The 15,621-nt window shown below is 41.8% G+C and overlaps 1 protein-coding gene across 1 annotated transcript in view; it reads left to right on the top strand.

Moving 5' to 3' along the window:
- LOC132005815 (zinc finger protein 708-like) overlaps nt 1-15,621 on the top strand; it is a 103,037-nt gene that overhangs the window by 28,675 nt on the left and 58,741 nt on the right. Inside the window, exons 6-7 of the mRNA XM_059383339.1 lie at nt 2,806-2,845; nt 3,481-3,577. Of these exons, the coding sequence (XP_059239322.1) occupies nt 2,806-2,845; nt 3,481-3,577 (137 nt within the window). The remainder of the gene's footprint in view (nt 1-2,805; nt 2,846-3,480; nt 3,578-15,621) is intronic.

The raw sequence follows: 15,621 nt of genomic DNA, 5'->3' as shown, positions 1-15,621 counted from the left end.
AGGTCTTTAGAATGCTTCTCTATGTCCCAGAGCCTTCTGTCCTGTGTCCCCAACCTGGCTTCGATAGGGCCTCAGCCGTTGTAACTTTGAATTAAGGTTCCTCGAGAAGTGACAATATTCTGTTAGTGGCAGATCTGGAGGGGAAGGTGTCGAGTCCGAGATTCTTATGCCTGATGAGGTCTGGTTCTGGGATAACAGGGAGGGAAATAATTTTTCATTCGGGCTCTCTGGATTCTCGATCAGCTGTGTGCAGCTGGGGAGAAAGGAAATATAGACATAGACTCGGAGGGTCTGAGTCCAGAAAAACTTGGTATGTTCTCATTCCAGAAAACGTGTGTGTGTGTGTGTGTGTGTGTGTGTGTGTGTCCATCTTTAGCACGTGAAAGAGATATTCTACTTAAAATGCACTAGAGGAGGGTGCCTGGGGGGCTCAGTAGACTAAGCTTGGACTGTTGGTTGTAGCTCAGGTTGGGATCTCAGGGTCCTAGACTGGTATCCCCGCTTCTGGCTCTGTGCCCTGAGGGGAGTCTGCTTGACATTCTCTTTCTCCCTCTCCTGCCCTTTGTCATTTCCTCTAAAGTATAAATCAATCTTGGGGACCAAGAGTGGTTCAGTTGGTTGAGTCTGCTTTCTGCCTCCAGCTCAGGTCGTGATTCCGGGGACCTGGGATCCTTCCCCACAGTGGGCTCCAAATCATCCAGCATCCTCCTCTCCCTCTGCTCCTCTGCCTGTTTGTGCTCTATCTCTCACGCTCTTTGAAGAAAGTAGAATCTTTTTTAAAAATTGTATTTATTTGTAAGAAAAGAGTGAGAGCACAAGTAGGGTGAACAGTGGGCAGAGGAAGAAAGCTACCCAAAGAGCAAGGAATCCCCCCCACACACAGTGTGAGAGACATTCTTGAGCCTTAGGCCAAAGGCTGATGCCCAACTTACTGAGCCACCCCGACATTCCAATAAATAAAATCTTTAAAAAGAAGATTATATAAATCTTTAGAAATTAAAATTTGAAAAGGACTAAACTAGCTATTTCTAACACAGGGAAACTGTGCTGTCTCGGTGTAGTGTCTCTGTCAGTTGCATGGTGGCCTGAGACGAGGGTCCACGATTGGCTGGAAGCCCTTCCAGCAGTACTGATGGAATTCCCTTGAGGCAGGACAAAGGCTGGAGAAGTTAACTGAATACCTAAAAGACCAGCAGGCGGAAGGGCACAGGAGAGCTTGTCTGCAAGGAGCAGTGGGCCAGAGAGGTTTCTTAATGGGGGAGTTATGGGGAACATGTGGAACCTTCCCAGTTTTGGTCATAGTACTTGGTTTCAGAATTCCATTGGTTCATTAGGGCCTTGGGAATGTTGAGGTGGGTCCCCACTGGGCCTGTCTGGACTCAGCCAAGTGGTCACTGGGGCCCTCCCTTCACTCCTTTGCTCAAGCCTGCTTGCCTAAAAGCAGCCTCTACAGATCGTATAGTGATTGAATTGAGTATGTATATCCAGTGCATTTCCAAAATTAGGTTTATATTCTGAAATCCTTTTTTCAGTCCAATGGAAACTCCAGTGATGATGTGTCCTTTGATGTGCATTAGGTGCTGATAACATTTGTTTCCATTCAGCTGATGGGAACTTCTTTTATTGGCTTTGTGCTGTCTGCCAGATCCTCTGCTGTCATGTTCCTATTTTCCCTCCTGTCATTTGTAAGGAACATGGGATACTGAGAAATATGCAGGAACTGTTGCATTTCAGGTGTAAACTTCTTTCTTCTGCATTTCGCTTGCTTGTAGGTTCTTTCTTTCTTTCTTTCCTTCTTTTCATATTTTCTCAGTTGAGAGACAGAGAGAGCACATGAATGAGGAAAGGGAAAGAGGGAGAAACAGATTCCCCACTCAGTGGAAAGCCCAACTCAGGGCTCCATCCCAGGAATCTGGGATCATGACCTGAGCTCAGGGCAGACCCTTAACCAACTGAACTATCTGGGTCCCTCTTGCTTGTAGTTTCTGATGAGGAGAACAAAGTCAAAAGTGGTGTGAATAAAATTAAATTTCCTTCAACTTCTAGTCTGTTGATAAATACCTGAGAAAGGCAGAGTAGGACATTCCTCAGGGAATTCACAACTGCCTCAAGGTTAATGTTTTGTTGGATGCAAAAAGCAAGCTTAATGTTTGTTGAATGTCTTAGCTTGACAGTAGACCTCCAGGATCCTGTATTTCCTCTTTAACAGATGAAAACTCCTTTGGAAACTTCCTTGAACTCCATTCCCTAAATGTAGCTTGGCCAAAATCCTTCAAGCATGTGGCCCCTGATACATATCTGGAGGGTCTCCTGACTAAAGTGTTACTATACAGTGTGTGGCCTCATCAAAACACCAGCTGGGAGGCCCTGAGGGTCCTGGAAACTTGCTTCCAAATTCATTAGAGCCTCCTGCTATCCCCTACCCCCTACCCAGCTGAAAGCATAGAAGCAGTCACTGCTCACAACTTTCCTCTCCCCTTGCTTTAGGACCACAGTGTTTTACCACGGGTATCTCAACAATTCCTTCATCATTCACTCCAGAACCCCAATACTTCACATCAAAACATGTCTGGAATTTATTGACCATTGGATTTTCTCCCACAACCAACACTTTGCACTGGACAAGGAGGGCTGTGACCTCTGTGTAGTGGAAAGAGTTGACTTCTTGTGGTGAAAGGAGTGAAAGTTCTCAACCAGGCAGCCCCCTGCCCCATAGGTTTTTCTTTAACTCCTCACCCATGTCACAGAGAAAGAAAGGTCCAAACTGATTCTTAGTGGTGACATTAACTTTCTCTTTCATCTTAGAACCATCGTGAACTGTGTCAATGGCCTCTTGGTGACTGTGGTATTTATTGCAGGGACAGCTGACCTTCAGGGATATGGCCATAAAACTCTCTGAGGAGGAGTGGGGATGCCTGACCCACACTCAGAGGCAACTGTACAGAGATGTGATGTTGGAAAATTACAAACACCTCCTTTCCTGGGTGAGGAAGATTCCTTCCAGATTTCCCAAACCTCACTGAGGGTTTTGTTCTTCCTGTCAAGACTGTTTCTTGGGAGGGTTCTCTTTGAATGAGCGGAATTCAGATCCAGGCAGAGAGGAGATCTCTGTATTTGTAGATGGAGATGGAGAGACACATCCTCATGATGTTTCCTTCTCAGCCTTAGCTTCTCCTTCCTCAAGGTAACATCATCCCTTGTGTAGATTGTGGCAATTCTGAACATTTAGTGACATAGAATGGTGCTGCTCACATCTTAAACTGAAATTTCCCCTTCTTATTACCATGTCTACTACTTTGAAGTGGAGGTCAGGATATGAACATTGGAAATGCCTCCTGCGTGTTCTAAAGGGACTGTTGGGCCACAGCTTTTGGAAAACCATTTTCTAGAATTCTACTGTGTCTCCTCTTTGCTGAACACAAGCCTGATGGAAAGTTAGAATTGGCAGCGATAGTCATTTTTCTTTTTCCTCATAAACAGGTCTCACTGTGTCAAAGCCCAGACCTGATCATGTTTTTGGAGCAAGAGAAGCAGCTCTGGGATGTGAAGAGAAAGGAGACCGGAGGCTTCCATCCAGGTAGGTGGGAATGAATGAGGCAGATGAGGGGAGGTCCAAGTCTGAAGGAGGAAGGTAGACCTTAAGTAGCTCTCCTGAATGAAAATCAGCTGGAGACTTGCCTAGTTTTATGTCTCTCTCTTTCCAAGAGGAACGTCTGCTCTCCAATATTATCAAGGTCTTGCGTTCTCTAGGGATTCTCCTTCAGCTTCAGTGATGGTCTGTCACATCCACAGGGAGCGCCAGCAGACTCTCCTTTGAGGCGGAGGACCTCCATAATCTCCCTCCATTGCTGTGAGGGTCCTGGGGAAGTCCTCCCATTTCTGAGGACCTGTGCGCTACAGACTTTGTCAATTCTGGTTTTCATCATGGGACAAGTAGGTCAGGGTAGTTGTGTGCACAGTGGGGTTTGGTGGGGAAATTCCCAGAACACTGGAGACAGATTTCTAATGTTTTCTGGCTTTTGCTTTCTAATATTATGGAGGGTTTAATCTTAGTCTTACAAAATTGAGTTTCAGTAACTTCAGATAACAAAGCAATGCCCTAAAATGAGAATATGTAATGCTTTATTTCCCTTCGAAAGGTCCTTTTTCTTTTTCTTTTTCTTTCTTTTTTTTACATATAGAAATTTCCACTCTATGAGTTCCATTCCTCGGTGGTGAAATAATGCGATGTCTCTATTTGTTTTCTAGAATTCCTACATAACAAATGATACTGGAGAACTAGCACATTTAGAACTTGAACTTGTAGCCTTAATAAAGTCTCATTTATAACTTTATTTTCTAATAATTGTACCATCATATGATTCTCTCTTGTGTGAACTTCTTGCTACTTCATCATGTGTTTTCACTTTTTAATTAGTTCTCTATGATATTTATCCCTGAATTTTTTACATCAAATGTCCTGATACAACATGAGCATGTGTTTATAAGAAGTGAGTTAGACAATTAGTAATATTCCCATATAGTTTGTTTAAAAATTGTATTTCCTGGGGCACCTCTGTAGGTCAGTGGGTTAAAGCCTCTGCCTTCAGCTCTGGTCATGATCCCAGGGTCCTGAGACCGAGCCCCACATCAGGCTCTCTGCTCCTTGGGGAGCCTGCTTTCTCCTCTCTCTGCCTGCCTCTGCCTACTTGTGATCTCTGTCTGTGAAATAAATAAATAAAATCTTTTTTTTTTTTTTAAGATTTTATTTATTTATTTGACAGAGAGAGAGAGCAAGCACAGGCAGACAGAGTGGCAGGCAGAGTCAGAGGGAGAAGCAGGCTCCCCGCAGAGCAAGGAGCCCGATGCGGGACTCGATCCCAGGATGCTGGGATCATGACCTGAGCCGAAGGCAGCTGCTCAACCAACTGAGCCACGCAGGCATCCCAAATAAAATCTTTTAAAAAATTTTATTTCTTTGAGACACAGAGAGAGGGAGAATGAATGGGGAAAGGGCAAAAGGAGAGGGTGAATCAGACTCCCTGCTGAGCAGGGAGCCCAGTGTGGGGCTGGATCCCAGAACCCTGAGCTCATGATCTGAACTGAAGGAACCTGCTTGACTAACTGAGCCCCCAGGTATCCCAAACCTCCATTTTGAAATATCCTTGTGTTCAGTAATGCAATGTTACTTCATGGGAAATTACTCATGAGCTTTTTCTTCTACTTTCCTCAGAATGCATCAGAATTTAACCACAAATATTAATTTCATATACACTGTCTCTCAGCGTATTTTCCAACTTTCATGGTTTTATTGATTTCAGAGTGAAGATGTTGTCATTTCCTCTGTCTTAAAGAATGGAGTACAGGGGGATGCCTGGGTGGCTCAGCGGGTTAAAGCCTCTGCATTCGGCTCAGGTCATGATCCCAGGGTCCAGCGATAGAGCCAAGCATCCGGCTCTCTGCTTAGCGGGGAGCCTGCTTCCTCCTCTCTCTCTCTCTCTCTCTGCCTGCCTCTCTGCCTACTTGTGATCTCTGTCTGTCAAATAAATAAATAAAATCTTTAAGGAAAAATAAAGAATGGAGTATAGGGTTACATCCTGTGTTGGAGAAGGAATATATTAATAATGTAGTACATTTCCTTGACACTTTTTAATTGTTCATAAAATGTTCATTTATAGCTTTTTATGATTGATTTCAATGAAATTCTTTACAATTTTATGGCTCATGACGAGATACCAGTCAAATGCTTGTTTTTCCTGGGTACATGGACACAGTTCAAAATTAAAGTTATATAGAAGCTTTCCTTTCCTGTCATACATCAATGTTTTATTTAGAATTTCTTGGGTTACATTTTGTTTTATTCTGGTTCAGGAATTTTCTAATAATGTGATTTTTCTGTCTGGCTCATTCCACATTAGCGAGGTGTGGATTGGGGTTTATCTGTGTATGTTGTTACAGGAAGCTCAGTATATTTCAGGACCATGTGAGTATAAGTTGAAATGAATGGGCTTTATGCTTTTTGCCAGTAAATTATGTGTGCCTTTGTCTTGAGTTTGTATGTCATACATACATGACATGTGACCCTAGTTTTTCTCTCCTTGCAGAGTGGTCAGTGAATGTTGTACTATGTCTTGTTGAGTTGTCATGAAGATAGATTTTTTTTTTATTTGACAGACAGAGATCAAAAGTAGGCAGAGAGGCAGGCAGAGAGAGAGGAGGAAGCAGGCTCCCCACAGAGCAGAGAGCCTGATGCGGAGCTCTATCCCAAGACCCTGGTATCCTGACCTGAGCCAAAGGCAGAGGCTTTAACCCACTGAGCCACCCAGGTGCCCCTGTCATCAAGATCGAATTAATTTTGGAGTGCCTGGGTGGCTCAGTGGGTTGATCCTCTGCCTTTGGTTTAGGTCATGATCTCAGGGTCCTGGAATTAAGCCCCACATCAGGCTCTCTGCTCGGCCGGGAGTCTGTTTCCCCTCTCTCTCTGCCTGCTTCTCTACCTACTTGTGATCTCTCTCTGTCTGTGACAAATAAATAAATAAATAAAACATTTAAAATAAAAGATAGAATTAATTTCACCATGTATTTGTGGGTGAATTTTTATTCTCTCCGCATGAAGGAAAGACGTTTTAGAATTCATAGTAATTCTGAAGCATTTTATACCACTGTATCATTTTTTTAATTTTTAATTTTTAATTTTTTATAAACATATAACATATTTTTATCCCCAGGGGTACAGGTCTATGAATTGCCAGGTTTACACACTTCACAGCATTCACCAAAGCACATATCCTCCCCAATGTCCATAACCCCACTCCTCTTCTCCCCACCCCCCTCCCCCCAGCAACCCTCAGTTTGTTTTGTGAGATTAAGAGTCACTTATGGTTTGTCTCCCTCCCAATCCCATCTTGTTTCATTTATTCTTCTCCTACCCCCTTAAGCCCCCATGTTGCATCACCACTTCCTCATATCAGGGAGATCATATGATAGTTGTCTTTCTCCACTTGACTTATTTTGCTAAGCATGATATGCTCTAGTTCCATCCATGCTGTCGTAAATGGCAAGATTTCATTTCTTTTGATGGCTGCATAGTATTCCATTGTGTATATATACCACAACTTCTTGATCCATTCATCTGTTGATGGACATCTAGGTCCTTTCCATAGTTTGGCTATTGTAGACATTGCTGCTATAAACATTCGGGTGCACGTGCCCCTTCGGATCACTACGTTTGTATCTTTAGGGTAAATACCCAATAGTGCAATTGCTGGGTCATAGGTCAGTTCTATTTTCAACATTTTGAGGAACCTCCATGCTGTTTTCCAGAGTGCCTGCACCAGCTTGCATTCCCACCAACAGTGTAGGAGGGTTCCCCTTTCTCCGCATCCTCGCCAGCATCTGTCATTTCCTGACTTGTTAATTTTAGCCATTCTGACTGGTGTGAGGTGATACCTCATTGTGGTTTTGATTTGTATTTCCCTGATGCCGAGTGATATGGAGCACTTTTTCATGTGTCTGTTGGCCATCTGGATGTCTTCTTTGCAGAAATGTCTGCTCATGTACTCTGCCCATTTCTTGATTGGATTATTTGTTCTTTGAGTTTGCTAAGTTCTTTATAGATTTTGGACACTAGTCCTTTATCTGATATGTCGTTTGCAAATATCTTCTCCCGTTCTGTCAGTTGTCTTTTGGTTTTGTTAACTGTTTCCTTTGCTGTGCAATAGCTTTTGATTTTGATAAAATCCCAATAGTTCATTTTTTCCCTTGCTTCCCTTGCCTTTGGCAATGTTCCTAGGAAGATGTTGCTGCTGCTTAGGTCGAAGAGGTTGCTGCCTGTGTTCTCCTCAAGGATTTTGATGGATTCCTTTCTCACATTGAGGTCCTTCATCCATTTTGAGTCTATTTTCGTGTGTGGTGTAAGAAAATGGTCCAATTTCATTTTTCTGCATGTGGCTGTCCAGTTTTCCCAACACCATTTATTGAAGAGGCTGTCTTTTTTCCATTGGACATTCTTTCCTGCTTTGTCGAAGATTAGTTAACCATAGAGTTGAGGGTCTATTTCTGGGCTCTCTATTCTGTTCCATTGATCTGTGTGTTTGTTTTTGTGCCAGTACCATGCTGTCTTGATGATGACAGCTTTGTAATAGAGCTTGAAATCCGGAATTGTGATGCCACCAACTTTGACTTTCTTTTTCAATATTCCTTTGGCTATTTGAGGTCTTTTCTGGTTCCATATAAATTTTAGAATCATTTGTTCCATTTCTTTGAAAAAGATGGATGGTACTTTGATAGGAATTGCATTAAATGTGTAGATTGCATAGACATTTTCACAATATTTATTCTTCCAATCCAGAAACATGGAACATTTTTCCATTTCTTTGTGTCTTCCTCAATTTCTTTCATGAGTACTTTATAGTTTTCTGAGTATAGATTCTGTGCCTCTTTGGTTAGGTTTATTCCTAGGTATCTTATGGTTTTGGGTGCAATTGTAAATGGGATTGACTCCTTAATTTCTCTTTCTTCTGTCTTGTTGTTGGTGTAGAGAAATGCAACTGATTTCTGTGCATTGATTTTATATCCTGACACTTTACTGAATTCCTGTACAAGTTCTAGCAGTTTTGGAGTGGAGTCTTTTGGGTTTTCCACATATAGTATCATATCATCTGCGAAGAGATAGTTTGACTTCTTCTTTGCCGATTTGGATGCCTTTAATTTCCTTTTGTTGTCTGATTGTTGAGGCTAGGACTTCTAGTACCATGTTGAATAGCAGTGGTGATAATGGACATCCCTGCCATATTCCTGACCTTAGCGGAAAAGCTTTCAGTTTTTCTCCATTGAGAATGATATTTGCGGTGGGTTTTTCATAGATGGCTTTGATAATATTGAGGTATGTGCCCTCTATCCCTACACTTTGAAGAGTTTTGATCAAGAAGGGATGCTATACTTTGTCAAATGCTTTTTCAGCATCTATTGAGAGTATCATATGGTTCTTGTTCTTTCTTTTACTGATGTGTTGTATCACATTGATTGATTTGCGGATGTTGAACCAACCTTGCAGCCCTGGAATAAATCCCACTTGGTTGTGGTGAATAATCCTTTTAATGTACTGTTGAACCCTATTGGCTAGTATTTTGGTGAGAATTTTCTCATCTGTGTTCATCAAGGATATTGGTCTATAGCTCTCTTTTTTGATGGGATCCTTGTCTGGTTTTGGGATCAAGGTGATGCTGGCCTCATAAAATGAGTTTGGAAGTTTTCCTTCCATTTCTATTTTTTGGAACAGTTTCAGGAGAATAGGAATTAGTTCTTCTTTAAATGTTTGGTAGAATTCCCCCGGGAAGCCGTCTGGCCCTGGGCTTTTGTTTGTTTGGAGATTTTTAATGACTGTTTCAATCTCCTTACTGGTTATGGGTCTGTTCAGGCTTTCTATTTCTTCCTGGTTCAGTTGTGGTAGTTTATATGTTTCTAGGAATGCATCCATTTCTTCCAGATTGTCAAATTTATTGCCGTAGAGTTGCTCATAGTATGTTCTTATAATAGTTTGTATTTCTTTGGTGTTAGTTGTGATCTCTCCTCTTTCATTCATGATTTTATTTATTTGGGTCCTTTCTCTTTTCTTTTTGATAAGTCTGGCCAGGGGTTTATCAATCTTATTAATTCTTTCAAAGAACCAACTCCTAGTTTTGTTGATTCGTTCTATTGTTTTTTTGGTTTCTTTCATTGATTTCTGCTCTGATCTTTATGATTTCTCTTCTCCTGCTTGGTTTAGGGTTTCTTTCTTGTTCTTTCTCCAGCTCCTTTAGGTGTAGGGTTAGGTTGTGTACCTGAGACCTTTCTTGTTTCTTGAGAAAGGCTTGTACCACTATATATTTTCCTCTCAGGACTGCCTTTGTTGTGTCCCACAGATTTTGAACCGTTGTGTTTTCTTTTTTTTTTTTTTAATATTTTATTTATTTAACAGACAGAGATCACAAGTAGGCAGAGAGGCAGGCAGAGAGAGGAGGAAGCAGGCTCCCTGCCGAGCAGAGAGCCCGATGCGGGGCTCGATCCCAGGACCCTGGGATCACGACCTGAGCCAAAGGCAGAGGCTTTAACCCACTGAGCCACCCAGGCACCCCCATTGTGTTTTCATTATCATTTGTTTCCATGATATTTTTCAATTCTTCTTTAATTTCCTGGTTGACCCATTCACTCTTTGGAAGGATGCTGTTTAGTCTCCATGTATTTGGGTTCTTACCAAACTTCCTCTTGTGGTTGAGTTCTAGCTTCAGAGCATTGTGGTCTGAAAATATGCAAGGAATGATCCCAATCTTTTGATACCAGTTGAGTCCTGATTTAGGACCAAGGATGTGATCTATTCTGGAGAATGTTCCATGTGCACTAGAGAAGAATGTGTATTCTGTTGCTTTGGGATGAAATGTTCTGAATATATCTGTGATGTCCATCTGGTCCAGTGTGTCATTTAAGGTCTTTATTTCCTTGTTTATCTTTTGCTTGGATGATCTGTCCATTTCAGTGAGGGGAGTGTTAACGTCCCCTACTATTATTGTATTACTGTTAATGTGTTTCTTTGATTTTGTTATTAATTGGTTTATATAGTTGGCTGCTCCCACGTTGGGGGTACAGATATTTAAAATTGTTAGATCTTCTTGTTGGACAGAACCTTTCAGTATGATATAGTGTCCTTCCTCATCTCTTATTATAGTCTTTGGCTTGAAATCTAATTGATCTGATATAAGGATTGCCATTCCTGCTTTCTTCTGATGTCCATTAGCATGGTAAATTCTTTTTCACCCCCTCATTTTAAATCTGGAGGTGTTTGGGGCTTAAAACGAGTTTCTTGTAAGCAACATATAGATGGGTTTTGTTTTTTTATCCATTTTGATACCCTGTGTCTTTTGATTGGGGCATTTAGCCCATTAACATTCAGAGTAACTATTGAGAGATATGAATTTAGTGCCATTGTATTGCCTGTAAGGTGACTGTTACTGTATATTGTCTCTGTTCCTTTCTGATCTACCACTTGTAGGCTCTCTTTTGCTTAGAGGACCCTTTTCAATATTTCCTGTAGAGCTGGTTTGGTGTTTGCAAATTCTTTCAGTTTTTGTTTGTCCTGGAAGCTTTTTATCTCTTCTTTTATTTTCAATGATAGCCTAGCTGGATATAGTATTCTTGGCTGCATGCTTTTCTCGTTTAGTGCTCTGAATATATCATGCCAGCTCTTTCTGGCCTGCCAGGTCTCTGTGGATAAGTCTGCTGCCAATCTAATATTTTTACCATTGTATGTTACAGACTTCTTTTCCCGGGCTGCTTTCAGGATTTTCTCTTTGTCACTAAGACTTGTAAATGTTACTATTAGGTGATGCGGTGTGGACCTATTCTTGTTGATTATGAGGGGGGTTCTCTGCACCTCCTGGATTTTGATGCTTGTTCCCTTTGCCATATTAGGGAAATTCTCTCCAATAATTCTCTCCAATACACCTTCTCCTCCCCTTTCTCTTTCTTCTTCTTCTGAAATCCCAATTATTCTAATGTTGTTTCGTCTTATGGTGTCACTTATCTCTTGAATTCTCCCCTCGTGGTCCAGTAGCTGTTTGTCCCTCTTTTGCTCAGCTTCTTTATTCTCTGTCATTTGGTCTTCTATATCGCTAATTCTTTCTTCTGCCTCATTTATCCTAGCAGTGAGAGCCTCCATTTTTTATTGCACCTCATTAATAGCTTTTTTTATTTCAACTTGGTTAGATTTTAGTTGTTTTACTTCTCCAGAAAGGGCTTTTATATCTCCCGCGAGGGTTTTGCTAATATCTTCCATGCCTTTTTTGAGCCCACCTAGAACCTTGAGAATCGTCATTCTGAACTCTAGATCTGACATATTACCAATATCTGTATTGATTAGGTCCCTAGCCTTTGGTACTGTCTCTTGTTCTTCTTTTTGTGGTGAATTTTTCTGCCTTGTCATTTTGTCCAGATAAAAGTATATGAAGGAGCAATTAAAATACTAAAAGGGTGGCAAAGACCCCAGGAAAATACACTTTAATCAAATCTGAATAGATCCCAAATCATGGGGGGGGGCGATATAGGGGATAAAAAGAGGTTCAGAAAAAAAAAGAAACAATTTAAAAAAGAAAACAAATAAAGAAATATAAAAAGGAAATATATATATATATATATATACATATATATATATATATATATATTAGATAAACTAGTTAAAAAATGTTAAAAAAGAAAAGGGTAAAAGTTAAAAAAATTTTAGCAGAATAAGAGAAAAAAATGGAAAAGAAAAAAAATTAAATTAACTGCAAGACTAAAAAATCATAGGGAGAAAGCCATGAGTTCCATACTTTGCTTTCTCCTCCTCTGGAATTCTGCTGCTCTCTTTGGTATTGAAACCGCACTCCTTGGTAGGTGAACTTGGTCTTGGCTGGATTTCTTGTTGATCTTCTGGGGGAGGGGCCTGTTGTAGTGATTCTCAAGTGTCTTTGCCCCAGGTGGAATTGTACCGCGCTTACCAGGGGCCGGGCTAAGTAATCCGCTCGGGTTTGCTTTCAGGAGCTTTTGTTCCCTGAGCGCTTTCCATAGAGTTCCGGAGGACGGGAATACAAATGGCGGCCTCCTGGTCTCCAGCCCGGAGCAGCCGAGAGCTCGGGGCCCCACTCCTCAGTGCGCCCTCAGAGAACAGCGCCGAGTAACTCCCATCTGCCTGACCTTCAGCCATGCTCCAAGCTCACTGAGCCTGCGACTGGTTCAAGGTAACCCTGAGCTGTGAGCTCACTGTCAGCTCTGTCTCTGTAGCCAGCTTCCCCATTCTAATACCTGTAAGCTCTGTGACACTCAGACACCCCCGATCCTTCTGTGACCCTGCGGAACCTGAGGCCATGTTGACACCGCATGGGCTTCACCCCGGTTTAGCCTCTGGAGCGATGTCCCTCAGCAGAACAGACTTTTATTTATTTATTTATTTATTTAAGATTTTATTTATTTATTTGACAGAGAGAGATCCCAAGTAGGCAGAGAGGCAGGCAGAGAGAGAAAGAGGAGGAAGCAGGCTCCCTGCTGAGCAGAGAGCCCAATGCGGGACTCGATCCCAGGACCCTGAGATCATGACCTGAGCCGAAGGCAGCGGCTTAACCCACTGAGCCACCCAGGCGCCCCAGAACAGACTTTTAAAAGTCCTGATTTTGTGCTCCATTGCTCCGCTGCTTGCCGGGAACTGGCCCCTCCCCCCGGGGTCTATCTTCCCATCGCTTTGGATTCACTTCTCCGCCAGTCCTATCTTTCAGAAAGTGGTTGATTTTCTGTTTCCAGAATTGCTATTCTTCTTCTCTTCTATCTGACGATGGATTTGTAGGTGTTTGCAATCTTTATATAAGCTATCTAGCTGATCTCCTGCTAGCTGAAGTAGTCTCAGCCTGCTACTTCTCCGCCATCTTCTGTATCATGTTACTATATGAAATTAAAAACATACATTTTATCTTTCATTGTTGCATTAATACCCATAGTAGGTCCTGGTACTTTGTCAATGACTTTTGTATGTTCTGTATTTTCATTGTGGTCACCTTAGCGATTCCTTACAACAAATTAGTTGTAAATCGAACCATTTAAAACTCATAGTGTCAATTCCATAGAAAACTCTTCTTCCTGTGTCCACCCCTGCACCCACTTTGTTACTGATATCACAGATTCTTTAATGTTGTGTACTATATGACCGACACTGATGAATTTTACACTTAAGAAAAAAACAAAAACTTTGGGGTTCTGGGTTGCTCAGTGGGTTAAGCCTCTGCCTTCAGCTCAGGTCAGATCTCAGGGTCCTGGGATCAAGCCCTCCATCAGGCTCTCTGCTCAGCGGGGAGCGTGCTTCCCCCTCTCTCTCTGTCTGCCTCTCTGCCTACTTGTGATCTCTGTCTGTCAAATATATATATATATATATAATATATATAATCTTTTTTTAAAAAACTGTGTAGCAGAAATAAACGTGACTTGTATCTCATTACAACACTGCAGGTTTATGTAATTGTCTACATATTTATGTTCAGCGGAGAGCTTTGTGTTCTTGTGTGGTTGCAGGTTCTGGGTAGAGTCCTTTTATTTCATCAAGAACATTCTTTTAATGGTTCTTGTAGGACAGGTCTACTGGTAAACGTAGAGGGGTCTTTACTTGGGAATGTCTTCATTTCTACATCTATGGAAAGTGTTCTGCCCGGTAAAGTATTCTTGGTGGTACTTTTCCATCTTTCAGTAGCTGAGTACATTATGCCAGCCCCATTCTTGTTGGGACTGCTGGGAATCCCACTATGCTTTTCTAGGAGCTCTTGCACAAGGTGAAGTGCATTTGCCATGCTGTTCAAAAGCCTCTTTACATCTGTAGTGTTTGATGGGTTAATTACAATCTGTAGCTGGGTTCATGTGTTGCCCTTTATCCTACTTACAATTTAGCAAGATTGAATTGTCTCTTGTGTCCACAGAGGTCATGCTCCTGTCCTTATGGGGGCCCCTTAATGTGCATATTGAACCACTTGTGGTGTCCCACGAGTCCCTCAGACTCTGTCCTTTTCCACCTATTTCTTTGATCCCCTCAGTAGAGAATTTAGAAAACGTGTCCTTAAGAGTTCTGATTCATTCTTGTCCTTCAAGTCTGTTGCTGATCCCTTAGTGTATTTTTCAATTCAGTAATTGTTCTCATTGGCTCCCAATTTCTGGTTCATGGATGTTACACTTTCTATCTCTCTGGGTTTATATTTTGGTCATGCTTCATTTTCCCAATAATGTTTCGTCACCTGTGTGTGTTCTCTTCTTCCTCCATGAGGATATTTATGATGGTAATTTGAATTCCTCCCAGTGGAATTTTTTTTTGGGGGGGGGATGCTATATATGAGTCTTTATTAGCTTAGGGCTAGTTTTGGCGATTTATTTTGTTCCTCTAATTGGAGAATATTTTTCTGTTTCTTTTTATGCCTTGTGATCTTTGAATGGTATTTTGGAATTTAAGAAAATAGCCTGTGGGCCCAGAATGATGGACTTGTTTTCCTCAGGAGAATACTAATAACAGCAGTTCTGGGTTCTGTCACACATATCCTGGACATTTGTCAAGTCTGTGTTACAGTAATTTCCCAGTTTCAGGAAGGGGAGGTACTACTTTAGAATGAGTGATCCCCTCCTCTCCCTTTGCCTTCAGCTCTGTCGTCTCTTCCTTATTTGAGCAAAAGCTCACCTTCTGTCTGAGTAGCCACCACACTGCCTCCAGAGGTGCTCTCATTCTCTGTGTCTTCCATGTCAGGCAGGTCAAAAGAAGGCAGATTATTGAACCTGCAGGTCACTCATTTCTTTCTGTGCTGAGGAAAGGAAGGCATTTTCTCATAGTGTTGCCATGGAGTGTTAGGGTGAACAACTTTGTGGGCAACTGTCCCAATCTTTCCTTGTCTCTTCAATATTTCTTCTTCATTTGTACTTGTGTGGGGGTGTTGTGTTCTCCTAACTGTTTTCTGGAGCATTCTATAAGGTAATTTGGTCCATTTTTTTCTCCTCTGGGGTGCAGAATCCTGGTAGTTCTTATTTCTGTTTCTGTCCTAGGACGGGTATTATTTGGAAGAGAAGAGAGACTTGGAAGTGGAGGAAGCCCAGACAGACTCTGTTAGAGTCAGA

The sequence above is a fragment of the Mustela nigripes genome, chromosome 17 (genome assembly GCF_022355385.1).
Source record: "Mustela nigripes isolate SB6536 chromosome 17, MUSNIG.SB6536, whole genome shotgun sequence".
Taxonomy (NCBI): domain Eukaryota; kingdom Metazoa; phylum Chordata; class Mammalia; order Carnivora; family Mustelidae; genus Mustela; species Mustela nigripes.
The sequence above is the reverse complement of the archived record's forward strand: the minus strand, read 5'-3'. Positions and strand labels throughout refer to the sequence as shown.